The 18,252-nt window shown below is 61.5% G+C and overlaps 3 protein-coding genes across 3 annotated transcripts; 1 reads left to right on the top strand and 2 right to left on the bottom strand.

Moving 5' to 3' along the window:
* Positions 1-2,269: 2,269 nt before the first annotated feature.
* GFAP (glial fibrillary acidic protein) lies at positions 2,270-6,482 on the top strand (the record flags this gene model as incomplete). Its single annotated transcript, XM_082070989.1, has 9 exons — positions 2,270-2,724; positions 3,214-3,274; positions 3,589-3,684; positions 3,746-3,907; positions 4,650-4,775; positions 4,976-5,196; positions 5,382-5,425; positions 6,074-6,159; positions 6,441-6,482. 9 exons carry the CDS (start codon positions 2,270-2,272, stop codon positions 6,480-6,482), a joined length of 1,293 nt encoding a protein of 430 aa, XP_081927115.1.
* Positions 6,483-9,585: 3,103 nt separating this feature from the next.
* On the bottom strand, positions 9,586-10,827 carry FAM187A (family with sequence similarity 187 member A; the record flags this gene model as incomplete). Its single annotated transcript, XM_082070959.1, has 1 exon — positions 9,586-10,827. One exon carries the CDS (start codon positions 10,825-10,827, stop codon positions 9,586-9,588), a length of 1,242 nt encoding a protein of 413 aa, XP_081927085.1.
* Positions 10,828-12,705: 1,878 nt separating this feature from the next.
* DNAAF19 (dynein axonemal assembly factor 19) lies at positions 12,706-18,244 on the bottom strand. The gene is made up of 4 exons (XM_082071134.1): positions 18,230-18,244; positions 17,286-17,451; positions 15,629-15,761; positions 12,706-13,320 (listed from the first exon to the last, which is right to left on the bottom strand). Exons 2-4 carry the CDS (start codon positions 17,423-17,425, stop codon positions 12,865-12,867), a joined length of 729 nt encoding a protein of 242 aa, XP_081927260.1. The 5' UTR covers positions 17,426-17,451; positions 18,230-18,244; the 3' UTR covers positions 12,706-12,864.
* Positions 18,245-18,252: the final 8 nt, after the last annotated feature.

Below are 18,252 nucleotides of genomic sequence, written 5' to 3'. Positions count from 1 at the left end.
AAATCTCGGGGGAGCGGCGCGGGGGCTCCTGCAGTCCCCGTGTCCCCCTTTGTCCCCTGCACCCAGCAAGGGCTGCGTCCCCCAGGGGGCTTTAGAGCATCTATAGGGAGGGCGGTCCCCTGTCACCCTGGGCTGTCACACAGCTCCTGTCCCCAGGGATGTCACTGTTCTGGGGGGCTGGGGACACCAAGCATCATATAAGGGCTACAGAGGTGCCCCAAAACCCAGCGTTTCTGTGGGCAAAACCGCTGCTTGCTGCTGGTGACACTGGCCCAGGACAGCTGGGGGGACAGGGCTGGCAGGGGACAAGGAGCTTCTGGAAATTAAAGGGGGATGTGGCAGCAAGAGGCTGTCCCTGAGCCACCAGTCCCACCACTGTGACCTACAGTGGCTCTGAGTCCCCACAGGTTATGCCCTTGGGGACAATACTGTCACCACAACCCTCCTTGGCCGCCTGCTGATGGTGGCCGTGGTCCAGTGGGGTCCGGTTGTATCCCTGTCCCTGAGCAAGCTGGGAGCCTTTCCCAGCCATCGGCTGCCATCTAGCTGCCAGCTTGTGAGCCCTGTCCCCATAGTGTCCCCACCAGCACCCCAGGGACCCCCTGTCCCCTGGTTTTGTCCCAGCAGCCTCTTGGGGCACCCAACCCAGTGCCGCCATGTGTTCTTTATGTCCCCAGAACACCCCTCTCTGGGGTGTCCCCAAAGCCTGGCCGTGGCCCCGTTTAGTGGCTGTGACACCGTGGCCTGGAGGGGACAGGGCTGGTGGTGGCCCCGTGCCCATGGCTGTCACCACCCCTGGATCTGTCCCCAGCCTTTCCCGGCAGCGCGGTGCCCCGGCACAAAGCTGCCCCGGCACGAAGCCACCGCGGCTGTGCCGGCCCCGCACAAAGCCCCTTTCAGCTGCCGGGAAAGGCCCTGGCAGCCGCCCCTGCGGGGGGGTCCTGGCTCTTATCCGCCCCCACGGGCCAACACAGGGCAAAGTCCCCCCAAACTCAGCGCACGTGTGAGCGGTGACACAGCCCCCCAGCTGTGGCAGGATCAGGTCCCCCGGGCTGGGAAGGGACGTGGTGTCCTGGGACCAACCAGCGCTGAACGGACCCACCAGGCTGGAGAGGACTGGGGAGGCTTCAGCTGCCTAATTAGCAGCCTGCCTTCGTTAGCAGTCTGCCTTCATTAGCAGCTGCCAGGCTGCTGCGAGCGCCTCGGCCCGCTGGGGTTTGGCGGCTGGTGCTGAGCGTGGTGGGGGGCGCGATGTGGGGAGCGTGGGGGTGTCTGTGCATGCGGGGGTGTGTGCGGATGTTGTGTGTGCACAGCAGGGTGTCTGTGCCCGTGCACGTCGTGGTGCTGTGGGTGTGCACCGGGCTGGGTGTGCGGCTGCGTGCACACACACACGTGTTCAGGGCAGGCAGCATGTGCGTGCACACCTGTGTACACGTGTGCATACAAGTGTAGAAATCCATGTGTACACTGCATGTGACATGTGTGTGCACGTGGGTAGGGAGGGGTGGATGTGCGTGTGGACACGGCAGACACGCGTGTGCGTTGCTGTAGGAGCGCACGTGTGTGCGCGGATGTGCACGCGTGGGGATGTCTCCTGTGGCTGTGTGCACAGGATGGGGGGATGCGTGTGTGCACGGGGCTGTACCAGCCGTGTGCATGGGTGGGTGTGCGCAGGGGGTGTGCATGGGTGGGTGTGCGCAGGAGGGTGTGCATGGGTGGGTGTGCACAGGGGGTGTGCATGGGTGGGTGTGCGCAGGGGGTGTGCATGGGTGGGTGTGCGCAGGAGGGTGTGCATGGGTGGGTGTGCGCAGGGGGTGTGCATGGGTGGGTGTGCGCAGGGGGGTGTGCATGGGTGGGTGTGCACAGGGGGTGTGCATGGGTGGGTGTGCGCAGGGGCTGTGCATGGGTGGGAGTGCACAGGGGGTGTGCATGGCAGGGTGTGTGCACAGGGCAGTGCCCCACACCCAGCATCCCCCCGCTGGCTGCCCTGTGGGTTGCCACATCCGTGGGTCTCCCTCCCGCCCCAGCGTGTGCCCCAGGCCCCCCCCGTCCCCCCCAGCCCCACGGGGGGTGGCGGCGGGACAGTCCCACGCCGCAGTGCCCGGGCTGGCTGCCAGGTCCATCCATCCCTGCCGGGCGCCACTCAGCCCGGCCTTTGTGTGGCCCCCGGCTCGGTGGCCCATGGCCAGCGCTGGGGCGGCCACTGGGCCAGGAGCCCCCGGGATCCATAAAACCCCCCGGGCTGGGCGCATCACGCCCACCCCTCGGCATGGAGAGCCAGCGGCTCTCCTCCTACGGCCGCCGCTTCGGCCCCGCCGCCCCGCTGTACCGGGTGCTCCCCGCCAGCCCCCCGGCCCGGCTCCGGGTCGCCCGCAGCATCCAGCTGGGTCCCCGCACGGGCTCGGGCAGGATGGACTTCTCGCTGGCCACGGCGCTCAACTCGGAGTTCAGGGAGACGCGCACCAACGAGAAGGTGGAGATGATGGAGCTCAACGATCGCTTCGCCAGCTACATCGAGAAGGTGCGGCTGCTGGAGCAGCAGAACAAGGTGCTGGTGGTGGAGCTGAACCGGTCGCGGGACCAGGAGCCCTCGCGTCTGGCCGACATCTACCAGGAGGAGCTGCGGGAGCTGCGGCTGCGCCTGGAGCAGTTGGGCACTGCCAAGGCGCGGCTGGAGATCGAGAGGGACAACCTGGCAGAGGACCTTGGTGGCCTCCAACAAAAGTAAGGGACTGTCCTGCATGGGGGAGTCTGGAGACCAGGGTGGCCACCAGGTTCAGGGTGGTGATGGGGACCAGGGTGATGATCAGGACTGGGCTGGTCACCAGGAGCATGATGGCCCCAGGGACCAAGGTGGCCACCAGGACAGGAATGAGGGTGGCCACTGGGATGGTTCTCAGGATGACTACCAGCACCAGGGTGGCCATTGGGACCAGAGGGGCAGCAGGGACCAGGATGGCCACCAGAATGGTGTCAGGGTTGTCCTGGGGACCAGAGTGGTGATGGGGACCATGGTGGTGGCAAGGACCAAGGTGACCCCAGGGACCAGGATGGGGGCTGAGGTGTCCCTGGGGATCAGGGAGGCCACCAGGACAGTGGTAGCCCTGGGGACCAGACACTGGTGGGGACCAGGGTGGTGACAGGGACCCAGAACAGTATGGGTGGTGGCTTAACGAGTGCTGGTGCCTAACGAGAGTGGGTGTCTGTGCCCAGGCTGCAGGAGGAGGTGACGCGGCGGCTGGAGGCCGAGGGCAGCCTGGCTGCCTGCAGGCAGGTGAGGGCAGGGCCCGATCCTGCACCCCTGCAGTGGGGGGCGGGTGGGGGTCAGTGCCTTGGTGGGGACAGGTGGGGATGGGGAAGGATGGGGAAGGATGGGGAAGGATGGGTAGAGATGGGGAAGGATGGAGAAGGATGGGCAGGGATGGAGAAGGATGGGCAGGGATGGGGAAGGATGGGCAGGGATGGGCAGGGATGGGGCAGGGACGAGGCAGAGATGGGCAGGGATAGGCAGGGACAGGCAGCTCAGGAGGGGCCACCGCCACATGGGCAGCCCTGGGGACGGTCCCTCCTGTCCCCCCGCGGTGTCAGGACGTGGACGCCGCCGCCTTGTCCCGCCTGGACCTGGAGCGGCGGGTGAGGACGCTGCAGGACGAGATCGCCTTCCTGCACAAGGCCCACGAGGAGGTAACGCCGAGGGGGGGTCCCGGGGCGCGGGGGGGCCAGGCTGACCCCGCTGTGTCCCCAGGAGCTGCGGGAGCTGCAGGAGCAGCTGGCGCGGCAGCAGGTGCACGTGGACGTGGACACCAGCAAACCCGACCTGACGGCCGCCCTGCGCGACATCCGCAGCCGCTACGAGGCCATGGCCACCAGCAACGCCCAGGAGACTGAGCAGTGGTACAAGTCCAAGGTGCGGGGCGGGTGGCTCGATGTCCCCTCCTGGGATGTCACCTCAGGGCTGGGGTTGGGTGGCTCTGTGTGGCGGTGGTTGTCCCCTCGTGGGTTGTCATCGTCTTGGGGTGGGGGTTGGCTACCCCATGGTTGGGTGGTTCTTCTTGGGTTTGGTGTCCCTGCTATGTCCCATGTCCTGGTGTCCATCTCACTCTCAAAGCAGGAACATGTCCCCTGCCACCAGGGATGTGTCCTATGGCCACTGCCCTGTCACCCCAGGGGAGCGGGGACATTCCTCCATGACTCGTGCCACACAGCCCAAGGGCACTGTCCATTCCACCCACAGGAGCAGGGACACATCCACGTGACATTGGAGTCATGTCCCCTGTGTGCTGTCCCTTCCTCTCACAGGACCTGGATGTGTCCCCAGGACATGTCTCTTTGGGGATGTCCCATGTGTCCCTTCCTACTGCAGCAACAGGGACACGTCCCCAGTGCCACACCAAGTGCATGTCCCACGTGCATCACCCCCTCCTGCCACAGGAGCAGGGACGTGTCCCCCCGGGACACCCAGCACCGGGGACACGTCCCACGTGCACTGTCCCCCCACCTTGCAGCAGCAGGGGCGTTTCTCCACATCGTGTGTTACCGGGGCCACGTCTGCCCCGTGGAGCAGAGCAGGGTCGTGTCCCCACGCCACGTGCCACCGGGACACATCGCTGCCGTGTGGTCACATCCCGCGGCACACGCGTCCCCCGCAGTTCGCAGACCTGACGGACGCGGCCGCCCGGCACGCGGAGGCCCTGCGCGCGGCCCGGCAGGAGGCCAGCGAGTACCGGCGGCAGCTCCAGGCCCTCACCTGCGACCTGGAGAGCCTGCGCGCTTCGGTAGGTGATGGTTGTGGGGCGCAGGGGGGGACACGGCCTTGGGGAGCAGCCACCACCCTGGCATAGCAGTGGGGCCACCAACTCGAGCTGGGGGAATGGCTGGTCCCCGAGGACGGGCGATGGAGAGCTGTCATGGAGAGCCCTGAGCTCCTGGGAGAAGGTGGCTGTGGGGGGCGTCACGTCCCCCCGTGTCCCCCCAGAACGAGTCGCTGGAGCGGCAGCTGCGGGAGCTGGAGGAGCGCTACGCGCTGGAGACGGCCGGCTACCAGGACACGGTGCTGCGGCTGGAGGAGGACATCCGCGGGCTGAAGGAGGAGATGGCCCGGCACCTGCGCGACTACCAGGACCTGCTCAACGTCAAGCTGGCCCTCGACATGGAGATCACCACCTACCGCAAGCTGCTGGAGGGCGAGGAGAGCAGGTGATGGCAGAGCGGGGCTCCATCCTGCTCCTCGCCCATCCCCAGCCGTGTCCTTGTGGTCCCTCTGGGGTGTCCGACCTGCTTGGGGACCGTCCTGCAGCCCTCCTGGCCCAGCCCTGGGCAGGTGGAGCTGGGGGTGGGCAGCAGGAGCCCCCACTTGTCCCAACGCCCCATCGCTCCTGCAGGATCACCATCCCCGTGCAGAGCTTCTCCAACCTGCAGATCCGAGGTGAGGCCACGGCCACGCGTGGGCTGGGGAGCCGGGGTGGTGGCACAAGCCAGGGTGGCTTCTGGGGACACCACCTTAGCTGTCCCTGCACCACCCAGTAGGACCAGGCGGTTTCTTTCTGAATGTCAAGAAACAAGGACTTGGGTTCTCCCAAGATGGGGGGATGAGTGTGTCAAGGCTACATCCCCAAAACCGGGTGTGTCCCCAAGGCCAACGATGTCCCTAAGCTTGACCACATCACCATGTCCCCACTGCCAAACACATGCCCAAAGCCAATGACATCTCCAAGGGCAATAGTGTCCCCAGTGCCAACTGTGTCCCCATGGACAGCCCTGTCCCCAAGCGCCGTCACATCCCCAAAGCCACCCGTATCTCCATGGCCAGTCCTGTGCCAACTGTGTCCCCAAGACTAATCACTTCCCAAAGGCAGACCCATCCCCAAGGCCAACCATGTCTCCAACCCCATCCAAAGACCAACCATGTCTCTGAGGCCAGCAGTGTCCCTGACGCTGGCCATGTCCCCAGGGCCACCATCTCCCATGGGTCAGGGCTTTCCAGGCCAAACTGTTCCCCTTGGGCCCTTCCAATGGATGGAGGGGCTGTATGCCAGTCACTGTGTCACCGCCATGTCCTGCCCATGTCCCCTAGAGACCAGCCTGGACACTAAGTCTGTGTCAGAAGCCCATGTGAAGAGGAGCATCGTGGTCAAAACCGTGGAGACCAGGGATGGAGAGGTGGGAAGTCCTCATCTGTGTCACCCACGCTGCCCCCCTCCCCATCACCTCCCCGTGGGGTCACTCGTTGTGCCCTTGGGGCCACCACCCTCAGCCCCAGGAGCAGCTCGGGCAGGGAACCAGCGATCCCAGCGCCCGGCCAGCGCGGCACGAGCTGGGGCTGCACACAGTGGGGCTGAGCCTGGCGGCTCATGGAGAACACCGTCCCTGTCCCTGTCCCCAAGCTCGCTCAGAGCCCAGGGAGGCCCGGCTGGGTGACGGTCCCTCTCCGTCCCCTCCAGGTGATCAAGGAGTCCAAGCAGGAGCAGAAGGAGCTGCCGTAGGGCGGCCGAGCCGCAGCACCGCACGCTTGTAGCCGCAGCTCCGTAGGTCCCGTCAACGCCGCACAGGAGCCCCCCGGCCGGGCACGGTGCTTGGGGGGATCTCCTGCCCACCCGTCACCTCTCCCACGTCCCTCTGAGCTCTGGGCGCTGTGGGCGCCCTGCTTGGGGCTGGCAGAGCCCTGTCCCCCGCCACGATGCTGCCTGTCCCCACGGCACGGAGGGGACGAAGGGTTTGGGGCTGTACCCACGCTCACCCCACATCTCCGGCTCACCAGTGGGAGAGTCCATCCTGGTTCAATGCCCGTGCACCAGCTGGACAAGATGACGGTGCCAAGAGCATCTCTGCCCGCATCCCACCTCGCTGCCCACCCTCTGGTCCCTGAATGTCCCCAGTGCACCCAGGCCCTGAGCACCCATGTGTGGGCGGCTGCAGGGTGCAGGCTCCTGGCTGGTGAGGGACGTGTCCCTGTCACCGAGCGCTGGGTGGGCTCAGGCGAGAGGCACAGGGAGGATGGAGAGGCAGGGTGGTGTCAGGATGTGCCAAAGGTGACAAAATGGGATAACGAGTGGCCATGGGGACACTGGGGTGTTGGGGGGGGGGGGTGTGGGGTGGGAGCAGAGCGGGGCCCAGCAGGCCGGGCGGCCTCAAGGGCTTCTCCTGGCACGGAGGTGCTCACGGTGAGGGAACACGCGGCCAGACCCCTTGCCTGGGGGGTCCCATGCAGGTGGAGATGGAGAGGAGGAGAGTGCGGAGGAGGAGGAGGGTGCTGGGGAACCCGCGGGTGCTCTCACGGCTGACGGTGCCTCCTGTGACCCAGCAGTGACGGGGAGGACAGAGGGACCATCCCGGTCCTGCCTGAGCCCCCAGGCTCACAGCAGCAGCCGGGGGGACAGGGACCAGGGCTGCCCCATCACAATCCACGCACGGAGCCCGAGCTCCCCCTTGGGCATTCGGGATGGGGTCAGAAGAGAACCCTTGTCCCTGGGCTACACGTAGCCCTGTCCCCCCATTTGTCCCCCAGACCAGCACATGCCACCACCCCCCCAGCGCCACTGCCCAGCCGGGGGTCCCCACAGCCCCGTCCCCACCTTCCATTTAGCTACTGACCATGAGCGAAACCTGCCCTGATACCCCAAAACATAGCAGCAACCACCCAGCAGCTTCTCATACCCTGTAAACCCTTTGGGGTGAGCACACGGGTGCCACTCGGATGTCACCGCCCTCGTCACCCCTTGCTGACCCCAGAAGGGCTGTTCCTGGGGCAGGAGACGCGGGTGCTGCCCAGGTTTGGCACCCAGAGCTCCGGGGAGCCCAGTTCCCCACTAGCAGCCCCTGGCTGGGGCTTTGCAGCCCACGTCGCTGCTCAATTAACACACTAACGCCTGCGGCAGCGCGAGATGAGCAATAAAGCTAACGCAAGCGCTGTGCTCCCACGGCCGTGCCTGAAATCGCCTCTTGCAGCCGGTCCGGCGGGTTTTTTGGGATCAGCCGGGGTGGCGAGGCGCCTCGGGAGCACAAACTGAGCTCAAAGTCGCCAGTGTCACAGCTGTACCCCAGGGCACAGCCAGCGCTCCGTGGGTCAACACCCGACAGGGTTTGGGGGCGCAGGAATATCCCCCCAGAGCCGGCAGCCGGGCAGCGGGTGGGAGAGACGCCTTCCCGGGAGAGAGGGATCTGCTCGGGGTGTTCAGCCCCAAACACAGCCCCTGCCCCACAGGAACCCGGGTTGTGGGGCTGGGGAAGCTCCCGGGACGGGCTGCGCTGCCAGGGCTGAGGGTGGATGTGAGATCTGGCACTTCACAGAATCATTTGGGTTGGAAAAGCCCCTCAAGATTGAGTCCAACCATTAACCCACCCCTGGCACTGCCCCATGTCCTGAGAACCTCATGTCCGTCTGTCCAACCCTCCAGGGATGGTGACTCCAGCACTGCCCTGGGCAGCCTGTTCCAATGCCCCACAGCCCTTTGGGGAAGAAATTGTTCCCCACATCCAACCTCAACCTCCCCTGGCGCAACTTGAGGCCGTTTCCTCTGCTCCTGGCGCTTGTTCCTGGGGAGCAGAGCCCGACCCCCCTGGCTCCAAGCTCCTTTCAGGCAGTTCAGAGATCAGAAGGTCTCCCCTCAGCTCCTGTTCTCCAGCTGAACCCCCCAGGTCTCTCAGCCGCTCCCATCACACTTGTGCTCCAGCCCCTCACCAGCTCCGTTCCCTTCTCTCAACTCGCTCCAGCACCTCAAGGGTTTTCTTGGTGTGAGGGGCCCAGAACTGCCCCCAGATGCATCATCGACGTGGTTCAATGCCAGAGCAGCGCTGGGACCCCCAATGCTGCCCCTGCAGAGATCAGGGTTTCTCTTGGGAAAGCTGAAATCCCCAAGTCCGTGGAAATAGGAGCGGAGAGGAGCCTCATGGGGAAGTTCTGCTCCATGCTGAGGAGCAAGTGACCACCTAAACCCTGCAGAGACGCCATCCTCTTTGGAGGATGTGCATAATAATTCTATGAGGCATAAATATTGACTCACAAGTCTGTGTTGAGTCACTTGAGGTAAAAAAAAACACCCAAAAAACAGAGAAAAAAATGGTTAAACCATCATTTTAAAAGATGGATTTGCTCCAGCTAAGGAGTTCAAAGGAACACTGAATGTTTTGAAACGCTGGCACGCTAAGTTCTCAGCAATGAAAGAAAGTAAAATAAAGGGGTAAGAAAAGCAAGAATTAATTGGATTAAAATCGTTTGGTGGATCTTTTTTAGCAGCCCCTTAGAAAAACAGCTCTAATAAATCACTGATGCGGTTGGGGAACTCTGTAGAGCTCGGCCAGAAGATCTTGTAACAGCTCCAAGTGTTCTTTTGGAAAGGACTGTATTGAGCTAAAACCCCTCCCCAAGCCAGCGGGAACGGCCGCGGGGTGCGGAACGTCCGTCTGTCCCTCCGAACTGCACCAACCTGCAGCACGGAGACGTCCCCACGTCCGTCCTCGCTGTCCCACTCTCAACCCTAAAGCAGGATGAGCGGGTGCTGGTGGCATTTTCATTTCGAGTGGTCAGAACATTGGGAATTCCCAACGGGAGGATGGTCCGAGGCGTCAGAGCGACCAGCGGTGGGGACGCTACGTCGCGGCACGGCGCCGGCACCTCCGCCAGCAGCAGCAGCCGAGGTGGATGGCGACGAAGACGGCGCTGATGACCAAGTAGCTCTTGCCGATGATGTCGGCCGCGTAGGTCGTCTCCGGGTCGTAGAGCGTCCGCCGGCGCCAGCGCCGGTAGAAGACGCTGAGCCGGAACCCGGCCACCATGGTGCCCTCTCGCCAGCAGAAGTAGGTGCCTCTGTCGGTGATCTTGACCCGCTGGATGTGCAGCTGGTTCCCGTGGTCGATGAAGATCCTCATGGTGCCGTTGACCCCGATGAGGAAGCGGGAACGGTAGAGCCGGACGGAGTTCTTGTCCCAGGCCACGGCGTGCTCCGGCCGGGCCCCCGGGCACCCCAGGATCAGTTTAGTCCCAGCGGGCTGCTTGTGGAACTGCGTGGGGACGCGGGGCACCCAGGGCTTCTCGCCCATCTTGGAAATGATGTTGGAGATGGTCTGCACGCCTTCCTTGGGGACCTTCTTCTTTTGGCAGGAGGTCAGGCAGCTCCGGATGACCACCTCGGGTCTCCGCTGGTGGCTGCGGGGCCGCAAATGCCAGGGGACAGCCCCGGAGCCGCAGGAGGTGACGTTGGGGACAGCGGTGCGGTAGCGAGGGTGCAGCAGGGCGCTCTGCAGGTAGCAGAGCCCGATCCGCCGCTGCTCGCCTCTCACCCCGCAGCGGTCGCACCTGGTCCAGTCCCAGAAGGTGGTGAAGAGGGTGAGGACGTCCTCCGTGCTGTCGTCCTGGACGTGCTGGCCTCTGTCCACAAAAGCCACCATGATGCCCCAGGTGGGCTGCACGTCCACGTCGTAGCCGTAGAAGTAGTCCCCTCTCTCTGTGCCGCACAGGTAGTGGCCAGAGTCTTTCTCCTGGGCTCGGAAGACGATGAGGCTGAACATGCGGATACTGAACCGGTTCAGCATGCTGCTGCCCGAGCGGACGTGGCCCGAGTCGACAACCACGGTGCCGGAAAAGTCCGTCAGGACTGAGGTTTCGTGGCCGCCCATGTTCTTCTGGAAGTACCAGACGACAGAAGAGACCGAATCGGGTTTGCAGTTGCAGGGGAGCTCGAAGGTCATGTCGGCCAAGTAGGCGGCGTTGTCGAACATCAGGTAGGAGGGACACGCCATCCTGGCGAACGTGTTTTTCTCTTCAATCGCAAAGGCATGGAGAACGTCTACCATGCAGAGGAGAATGGTGGCTCCCGGCAGCTTTGCCAGCATGGCACCGGGTGCTCTCTGCAGCCAGCAGAACCAAGAAGCCACCGCGTCCTCAGCGGGGACGGCAGGAGCCCACGCGTGGGGTCGGCAGCGCCGGCGCTGAGCAGGGACCACGCACACACCAAAGACGGGGTTTGCAAACGACCCCCTGCCCGCAGCGCACGTGGGTGACAGCGGGGATCAAACAGCGGCTGCAATATCCCATCCCGGCCAAATCCTCGCTGGGAGGGACTGTGTCCTCCCCGGGCAGGCTGTGCCCCGGGACACGGGCTCTAGAACCTCCTGCTGCTCTAGAACATTGCTGTGTGTGCTCTGGACAATGAGCTGGCAGAGGGGAGATGCAGCGATGGTGGGAACAAGGGAACCGCTGACGTCTCGAAAGACTCATGTGCAGTGAGTGTTAATTATTTCTCCGAACACAATGGGTCCGAGAAGACCCTGCTCTGACAGCAGCCGACCTCTGTAGCCCACAAGAGGTTTCAAACACGGTATTTAGGCTTCTCCACCCTCCCCGTTGGCTTTCCAAGGGTTTGTGTGCTGAAGACCCTCTGCACAGTTTGAGATTCCTCCTCTCTAGAGTGGTTGAGCGAAGTGTGTTGTTCACATCACCCTCGCCTGGGACCAGCCCTGGAGACCTTCAGCACGTCTCTCCTACACCAGAGATGAGCTGTTCACTCCCCTGGCTGGACTTTCAGCTCAGCTTTTGGCCCTTCTTGAGCAGATGCTCAGCTCAGACCATTGGGAAACTCATCGCAGCTGGTCCAACAGCTTGTCCTCCTGTAAACGTTCACACACATTCCTGTACTTCATTTCTCCTGAGCCTTCTCACCAAACCACGGGGATCTTGCCCATCCCCAAGCGATGGGGATGCAGCAGGCGGCTCCCGCCCTCCACACTCGATGTGAGAACAGACCCTGAGCCTCGGGATGGCTGAACACAGGGTGTCTGCTCCCGCCAGAGCTGAACAGTCATGCCAGGGCTGTTCCTGCACTGACACCCCCCATCCTGACCCTGGGAAGCTCCAGGATCTTGGTTGGTTTGTTCAAGGCTTCATCTCTCAGCTTTCTGCTGGTGTTATGCAAAGGCCAGAGGAACGGCACCACAACAGATTGCAGGGACACGGGTGTCCCCAAGATTGATGCCACAAAGCCCAACATGCAAGCGCCAGAGGTGCCCAGTGGTTTCTACAGAGAAGGTGGGAGAGGATGGTCATAATCTGCCCAGGGGACTTGAGCTTTTGCTCCTCTAGCTGGGTTTTGCAACAAAATGGACCTGGCAGTTGTTTTTAAGCTGAATTCAGGGCAGTGTGAGCACTGTAACGTGCATTGGGCTCCTCAGCACACTTGGGAGAAACCTGAGGATCCTCCCAGCCCAGGACTGCAGGAGAGCTTGGTGGGAAGGTGCTGAGCTGCACCATATGATGGTCTGTGCGGCCAAACCAGCCAGGTTGCTCAACTTAGACCCAGTATTAGGCCGTCCTGGAGTCCCTTTGTTGGACTGATGCCCATCAGCTCTTTCTAAATCTCAATTTCTGTGGCATTTCAGCAAATCAGGTGCTGTCTGAGATCACAGGACCATAAGGGGACATGATCTCAGAGGTTTGCCCCATGGCTGGGGTAGAATAAGGAATAAAGAGCTGGTTGGATCAGTCCCGGCATTTCCACCCCTGTTCTGCATGGTCAAACACCAACTGTCACCGATGGCACTTCTTAAAGCCCCAGAGTGACAATGGACAGGGACACAAAAGGGAAGGGACTATTTGAGGGTTGGTTTCTCTTTTCCTTTCCCTCGCTTGTTCTCCTCCTGTAGGAGATCCTGACAGAGCTGTTCCGTGAGGACACCCTGCCCCAGCGATCACAACACGCTCCTCTCCGTAACCAACCTTTATTTGTTGCTCGGGGTGGCTCCCAGGTACAGAGAAACACGCAGCAACGCTCCACAAGCATCTAATTTACCTCTCTTATGCAATATCTGATGCCAAAGTCAAGCTTTGAGCCTCTTCTTTGCTCCATTTCTGTACAACCTGGGTGCTTTTGCTCCTTAGTTGACCCGGTAGCTCTTCATCAGCTCCATCAGCATCCTCTCCTCGGTTTCCTTCTGCAGGCTGGTGTCGGTGAGGTGGGTTTCGCTGTCCGTTCCGCAGCCGGCGGGGAACACCCGACCATCCCCGCTCGCGCGCCGCAGCTTCCCGAACAGCTCCCTGCTGCTCTCCCGCTCCGGCTCGCTCAGGAGATCCACGTTCAACCCGAAGCGCTTGGTGCCCGAAAGGCTCCGTAAGATCTGAAGGACGGCGCCTCGGTCTTCACGACAGACGTTCTCCGCCAGCACCACGAGGAATTCGCCCAGGAGGCCGAAGCCCAAGTCAGCCTGGAAGATTCTACCCAGGGCCTCCCCTCCGAGCTCCAGCAAAAGCCGGTATTTGTCTTTCCCGCTTTTTAAGCATCGGCGCCAATCTCTGTAAAACTCAGCAGAGGTTCTGGGCAGTTGATCCAGTTCCTGAAGGAAAAAATAGTTACTCAGTTCCTTTTGTTTTGTTGCCACTTAAAGGTTTTTATCACCCCCCCTCCGACCAGCCTGTGAATGGTGATGTTTCTAATATGGGATGTGACAGCCCAAAGGGGCTGCACAAAGCTTGTGAGGTGCAAGATATAGAAAAAGACGAAGAAATATCAGGTTCCTCATAGAAACCAGAGAACTCGAGGGGAAAATAATGGAAGAATGATGAGATATGAAACCCAACGTGGATAAACGCGGGGGGAATCCCAGTTCTAACCAGCCCCAGTGTGGATCCGCTCGGGAAGGGATCTGGAGGCTCAGAGAAAACTTCTGCTCCATCTCAAGCACCATGAAGTAAATCAAAGGGGTGAGGAGATAAAACAGATGAGATGTAAAAGCCAGAAAATACGCAGCTGGCCCCGACACGGCGTCTCCTAACGCACGGCATCCATACGCTCTGCTAGCAGAGCCGAGCTCAATGTGGCGTCTCCAGATAAAAGGAAATCCTGTTTCATATAATATGTAATTGAACTGCTGAACTCATCACCGCCGACTTAACTGCAAAACAGACTGAAGGAGGATTAAAATGTTGAGGCTTTTATACAGATAGCGAGAACAAGGCACGGCAACATCAGGCTGTGTCTAAACACGAAACGGAGAAGCCCTGGAGATCACAGCCTGAGCGCTAACGGGATTAGGAACAGGATTTGCTCTGGGGAGATCACGACTCAGCCCAAGCAAATGCTGAGCTGCCTGGAAGAGCTGCAAAAAGATCTCCTAATAAACAGCAAAATTAAACTCAGTGCCAAAAAATCCGTGAGAAACATCTATGGGAAAACATCCCTGGCTACATGTCCAACGCCCCGGACCCTCCAACGTGGGCAAAGCCCATGGGAGAGGACGGGATGGATGTGACTGGACTCACAAAGGACCTGGATAGAAAATGTTTAGTCACTATTTCCCACAACTGAAGCGAGACCTGGACAGGCTGGAGAGTTGGGCAGGGAAAATGTAATGAAATAGAACAAGGGCAAGTGTAGAGTCTTGAATCTGGGCAGGAACAACCCCAGGTTCCAGTGTAAGTTGGGGAATGACCTATTAGAGAGCAGCGTAGGGGAAAGGGACCTGGGGGTCCTGGGGACAGCAGGGTGACCATGAGCCAGCACTGGGCCCTTGTGGCCAGGAAGCCAATGGGACCTGGGGTGGGTTAGAAGGGGGTGGTCAGTAGGTCAGAGAGGTTCTCCTGCCCCTCTGCTCTGCCCTGGGGAGACCACACCTGGAATCTTGTGTCCAGTTGTGGCCCCTCAGTTCCAGCAGGACAGGGAACTGCTGGAGAGAGTCCAGCGCAGCCACCAAGATGCTGCAGGGAGTGGAGCATCTCCCGTGTGAGGAAAGGCTGAGGGAGCTGGGGCTCTGGAGCTGGACAAGAGGAGACTGAGGGGGGACTCATTCATGGGGATCAAGATGGAAAGGGGGAGTGTCAGGAGGATGCAGCCAGGCTCTTCTGGTGACAACCAGTGACAGGACAAGGGGCAATGGGTGCAAACTGGAACACAGGAGGTTCCACTTAAAGATGAGAAGCAACTTGTTCCTGGTGAGGGTGACAGAGCCTGGCCCAGGCTGCCCAGGGGGGTTGTGGAGTCTCCTTCTGTGCAGACATTCCAACCCGCCTGGACACCTTCCTGTGTCACCTCATCTGGGTGTTCCTGCTCCATGGGGGGATTGCACTGGATGAGCTTTCCAGGGCCCTTCCAACCCCTGACATTCTGGGATTCTGGGACTCTGTGATTCTGTGAAGGAGCATCCAGGCAGCAGGTTGCAAACAAAACAGCACTTTTCCAAATCATACATAATTAAACCGCAGGGTGAAAAAGAACCGGCTGCGTTCGCAGCAGATCCGCGGCCCGTGGCTCTTAAACACGGTGCTCCAGATGCACAGCCCTGGCTCCCGGGCTCTGAACCGCGGCCAGCTGGAAAAGCGCGCTCACGGGAGGGTGCTCTTCTCCAAGAATCTGCTGCTGGCCACCGTCAGAGCCGGGTGCTGGGAGATCTGCTCCGGCGCCGTGCAGCTGGGCTCAGAATCCCACGGGGTGAAGCAAACTCCTGGTGAAGCAGCTGGTGCTGCTGCTATCAGATGCAAAGTAGGGGCCAAGATGGAGCCCTGTGGTTCTCTAAACACCAGCGTCGCTGGGGACTCGGAGGGTTTGCTCACATGGAGATATAGTTTTGAATAGTTTTAAAATAATACCCAACTTATTCTGGAGTGATTTTTAGACGTGGATAAAGTCCCGGAAAGCATCTCCCTCACCTGGGGTATCTCCACGTCGCTGGCTTGCGGGTCCTTGCCGCGGGCTGCACGGGGGTTCCACAGCACGTTCCTCCTCTCGCCAATCTTGTCCTTTTTCTCCAGGGGCTTCAGGTGCGAGGCCAGCACGATGTTCCTGCGGGCAGCGAGAGGGGATGGGGGCCTCAGCAACAGCAAATAGTTTGAGGCTTTGAGCTTTTTCTCTGCGGCAATTTCTGAGTTTGGGCTTTATGTATCATCCAGAGGGACCTGGGCGGGCTGGAGGTGTCCCTGTGAACATCGTGAACTTATAGAATCATTTCAGTTGGATGAGACCCTCAGGATCAGAGTCCAACCATAACCCAACTTCAGCACTAACCCATGTCCCTGAGAACCTCGTCTGAACGCCTTTTCAACCCCTCCAGGGATGGTGACTCCAGCACTGCCCTGGGCAGCCTGTTCCAATGCCCCACAGCCCTTTGGGGAAGAAATTGTTCCCAGATCCAACCTCAACCTCCCCTGGTGCAACTTGAGGCCATTTCCTCTCATCCTATCACTTGCTACTTGGGAGAAGACACCAACGCCCTCCATGCCACAACCTCCTCTCAGGTAGCTGTAGTCAGCAATAACATCTCCCCTCAGCTCCTGTTCTCCAGGCTGAACAGCCCCAGTTCCCTCAACCACTCCTCATCAGACTCGTGCTCCAGAACTGAACAAGGCCAAGTGCAAGGTCATGGCATCCCCTGGTATCCGCACAGGCTGGGGATGGAGGGATGGAGAGCAGCCATGTGGAGAAGGACCTGGGGGTGTTGGTTGAGGAGAAGCTCAACATGAGCCAGCTGTGTGCTCACAGCCCAGCAGGTCGATCATCCCCTGGGCTGCATCCCCAGCCCCACAGGCAGCAGGTTTGGGGGGATCCTGCCCCTCTGCCCCACTCTGGTGAGACCCCCCTGCAGTGCTGGTCCAGCTCTGGGTCCTCAGCACAGGACACACATGGAGCTGCTGGAGAGGGGCCAGAGGAGCCCCAGGAATGATCCGAGGCTGGAACAGCTCTGCTGGGGGACAGGTGAGAGAGTTGGGGTGTTCAGCTGAGAAGAGAAGCTGCGGGGAGACCTTAGTGCGGCCTTTCCGGACTTAAAAGGGGCCCATAAGAAAGATGGGGACAGACTTTTGAGCAGGGCCTGTTGTGATAGGACAAGGGGCAATGGTTTGAAAGTAAAGGAGGGAGATTCAGGCTGGACATGAGGAAGGAATTGTTGTCCCTGAGGGTGGTGAGAGCCTGGCCCAGGTTGGCCAGAGAGGTGGTGGCTGAACCATCCCTGGAGACATCCCAGGCCAGGCTGGACGGGGCTCTGAGCACCCTGAGCTGGTGAAGATGTCCCTGTCATGGCAGGGGGGGCACTGGGGGAGCTGGGAAGGTCCCTTCAACACAAACCATTCTGTGATTAATGAAGAGGTTAATAGTTTTGTCCTACTTACTGGGGAGGGGACCACACGCTGCAGAGGGGACAGTGAGCCATGTCACCGCTGTTCCCCAGTGTGACCACCTGCCCTGCAGTTTGCAGAATCCGCGCTCCAACAGAACCAGCCCCAACACCTGCCCGTGAGGTGGGTTGGCCCCGTGGTTGGTGTGACACCCGGACCACCCAGCCTCCCCTTCCTGCCCTGTCCCCCGTGTCACCTGAAGTCCTCATAGGAGGGGACGCGCTGGTGCAGCGCCCGCAGCTTGGCCGCGTTCTCCCGCTCCTGCCGCTCGTCGGCCTCCACGGCCGCCCGCAGCTCCCGCGCCAGCGCCACGGGGTCGGGGGCGCCGGCCGCCATCGTCACCCAGCGGGACCCGCAGGGACCTGTGGGGACACGGGGACAGGGTCACGCTGGGTGTGTGGGGACACCGCTACTGTCATGACAGCCCTGTAAATATCACGATAGTCCTGCCAGCAGTGGCCCCAGGGTCCCCACTCATGTCAATAGTCCTGCGGGGTTGGCCCTGGGGATCCCGCTCCTATTGCGATAACCCCGCACTTATCACGACAGTCCTGGGGATCCTGCTCCTATCGTGACAACCCTGCAATTATCATGACAGGCCTTCCGGGGCTGGCCCCAGGGACTCCACTCATGTCACGATAGTCCTGCTGAGGCTGGCCCTGGGGATCCCGCTCCTGCAATTATCACGATAGTCCTGCCAGCGCTGGCCTTAGGGACCCCACCCTTATCGCGACAGCCCTGGCAGGCCACACACATCCCCAGCCCCAGGGACCCGCGCTCCTGTCACAACAGCCCGGCCGAGCTGCACATACAGATGGCAACAGGGAAACCTGCTCCTATCGCGACAGCGCCGCCGGGCCAGGCCCGCGCCGGCCCCGGGGAACCCTCCCTGCCTCGGGACAGGGCCACGCCCGCCGCCCGCCCCAGGGGACCCTCCCTGATCGCGACAGGGCCCCGGGCTCTCCCTCTATCGCGATATCGCCGCCGCCCCCGCCGAGCTCCCGCCGCCGCGCGGGCTCCTCCCGTCGCCATAGCGACCGGGCAGCGTGGCCGAGGCCCCGGCGGGGCTGCCCCGGCAGTGCCTGACAGAATCGGCCCCGCCGCCCCGAGCGGCTCTGCCCGGCCCGAGGCCACCGAGACCCGCGGACACTGTTCCCGGCCTC

This window comes from Streptopelia decaocto (assembly GCF_964273445.1).
Source record: "Streptopelia decaocto genome assembly, chromosome: 22".
In the NCBI taxonomy this organism is placed as follows: Eukaryota; Metazoa; Chordata; class Aves; order Columbiformes; family Columbidae; genus Streptopelia; species Streptopelia decaocto.
This window is presented reverse-complemented; position numbering and strand designations above follow the sequence as displayed.

What these genes read in the sequence shown, in the direction of transcription:
- DNAAF19 (XM_082071134.1), bottom strand. Translation starts at nt 17,425, where the DNA reads ATGGCGGCCGGCGCCCCCGACCCCGTGGCGCTGGCGCGGGAGCTGCGG. An exon ending in CCCTCCTATGAGGACTTCAG is followed by an intron (nt 15,762 to 17,285) that starts GTGACACGGGGG and finishes CGCTGCCCGCAG; the next exon opens with GAACATCGTGCTGGCCTCGC. An exon ending in GCGACGTGGAGATACCCCAG is followed by an intron (nt 13,321 to 15,628) that starts GTGAGGGAGATG and finishes TTTTTCCTTCAG; the next exon opens with GAACTGGATCAACTGCCCAG.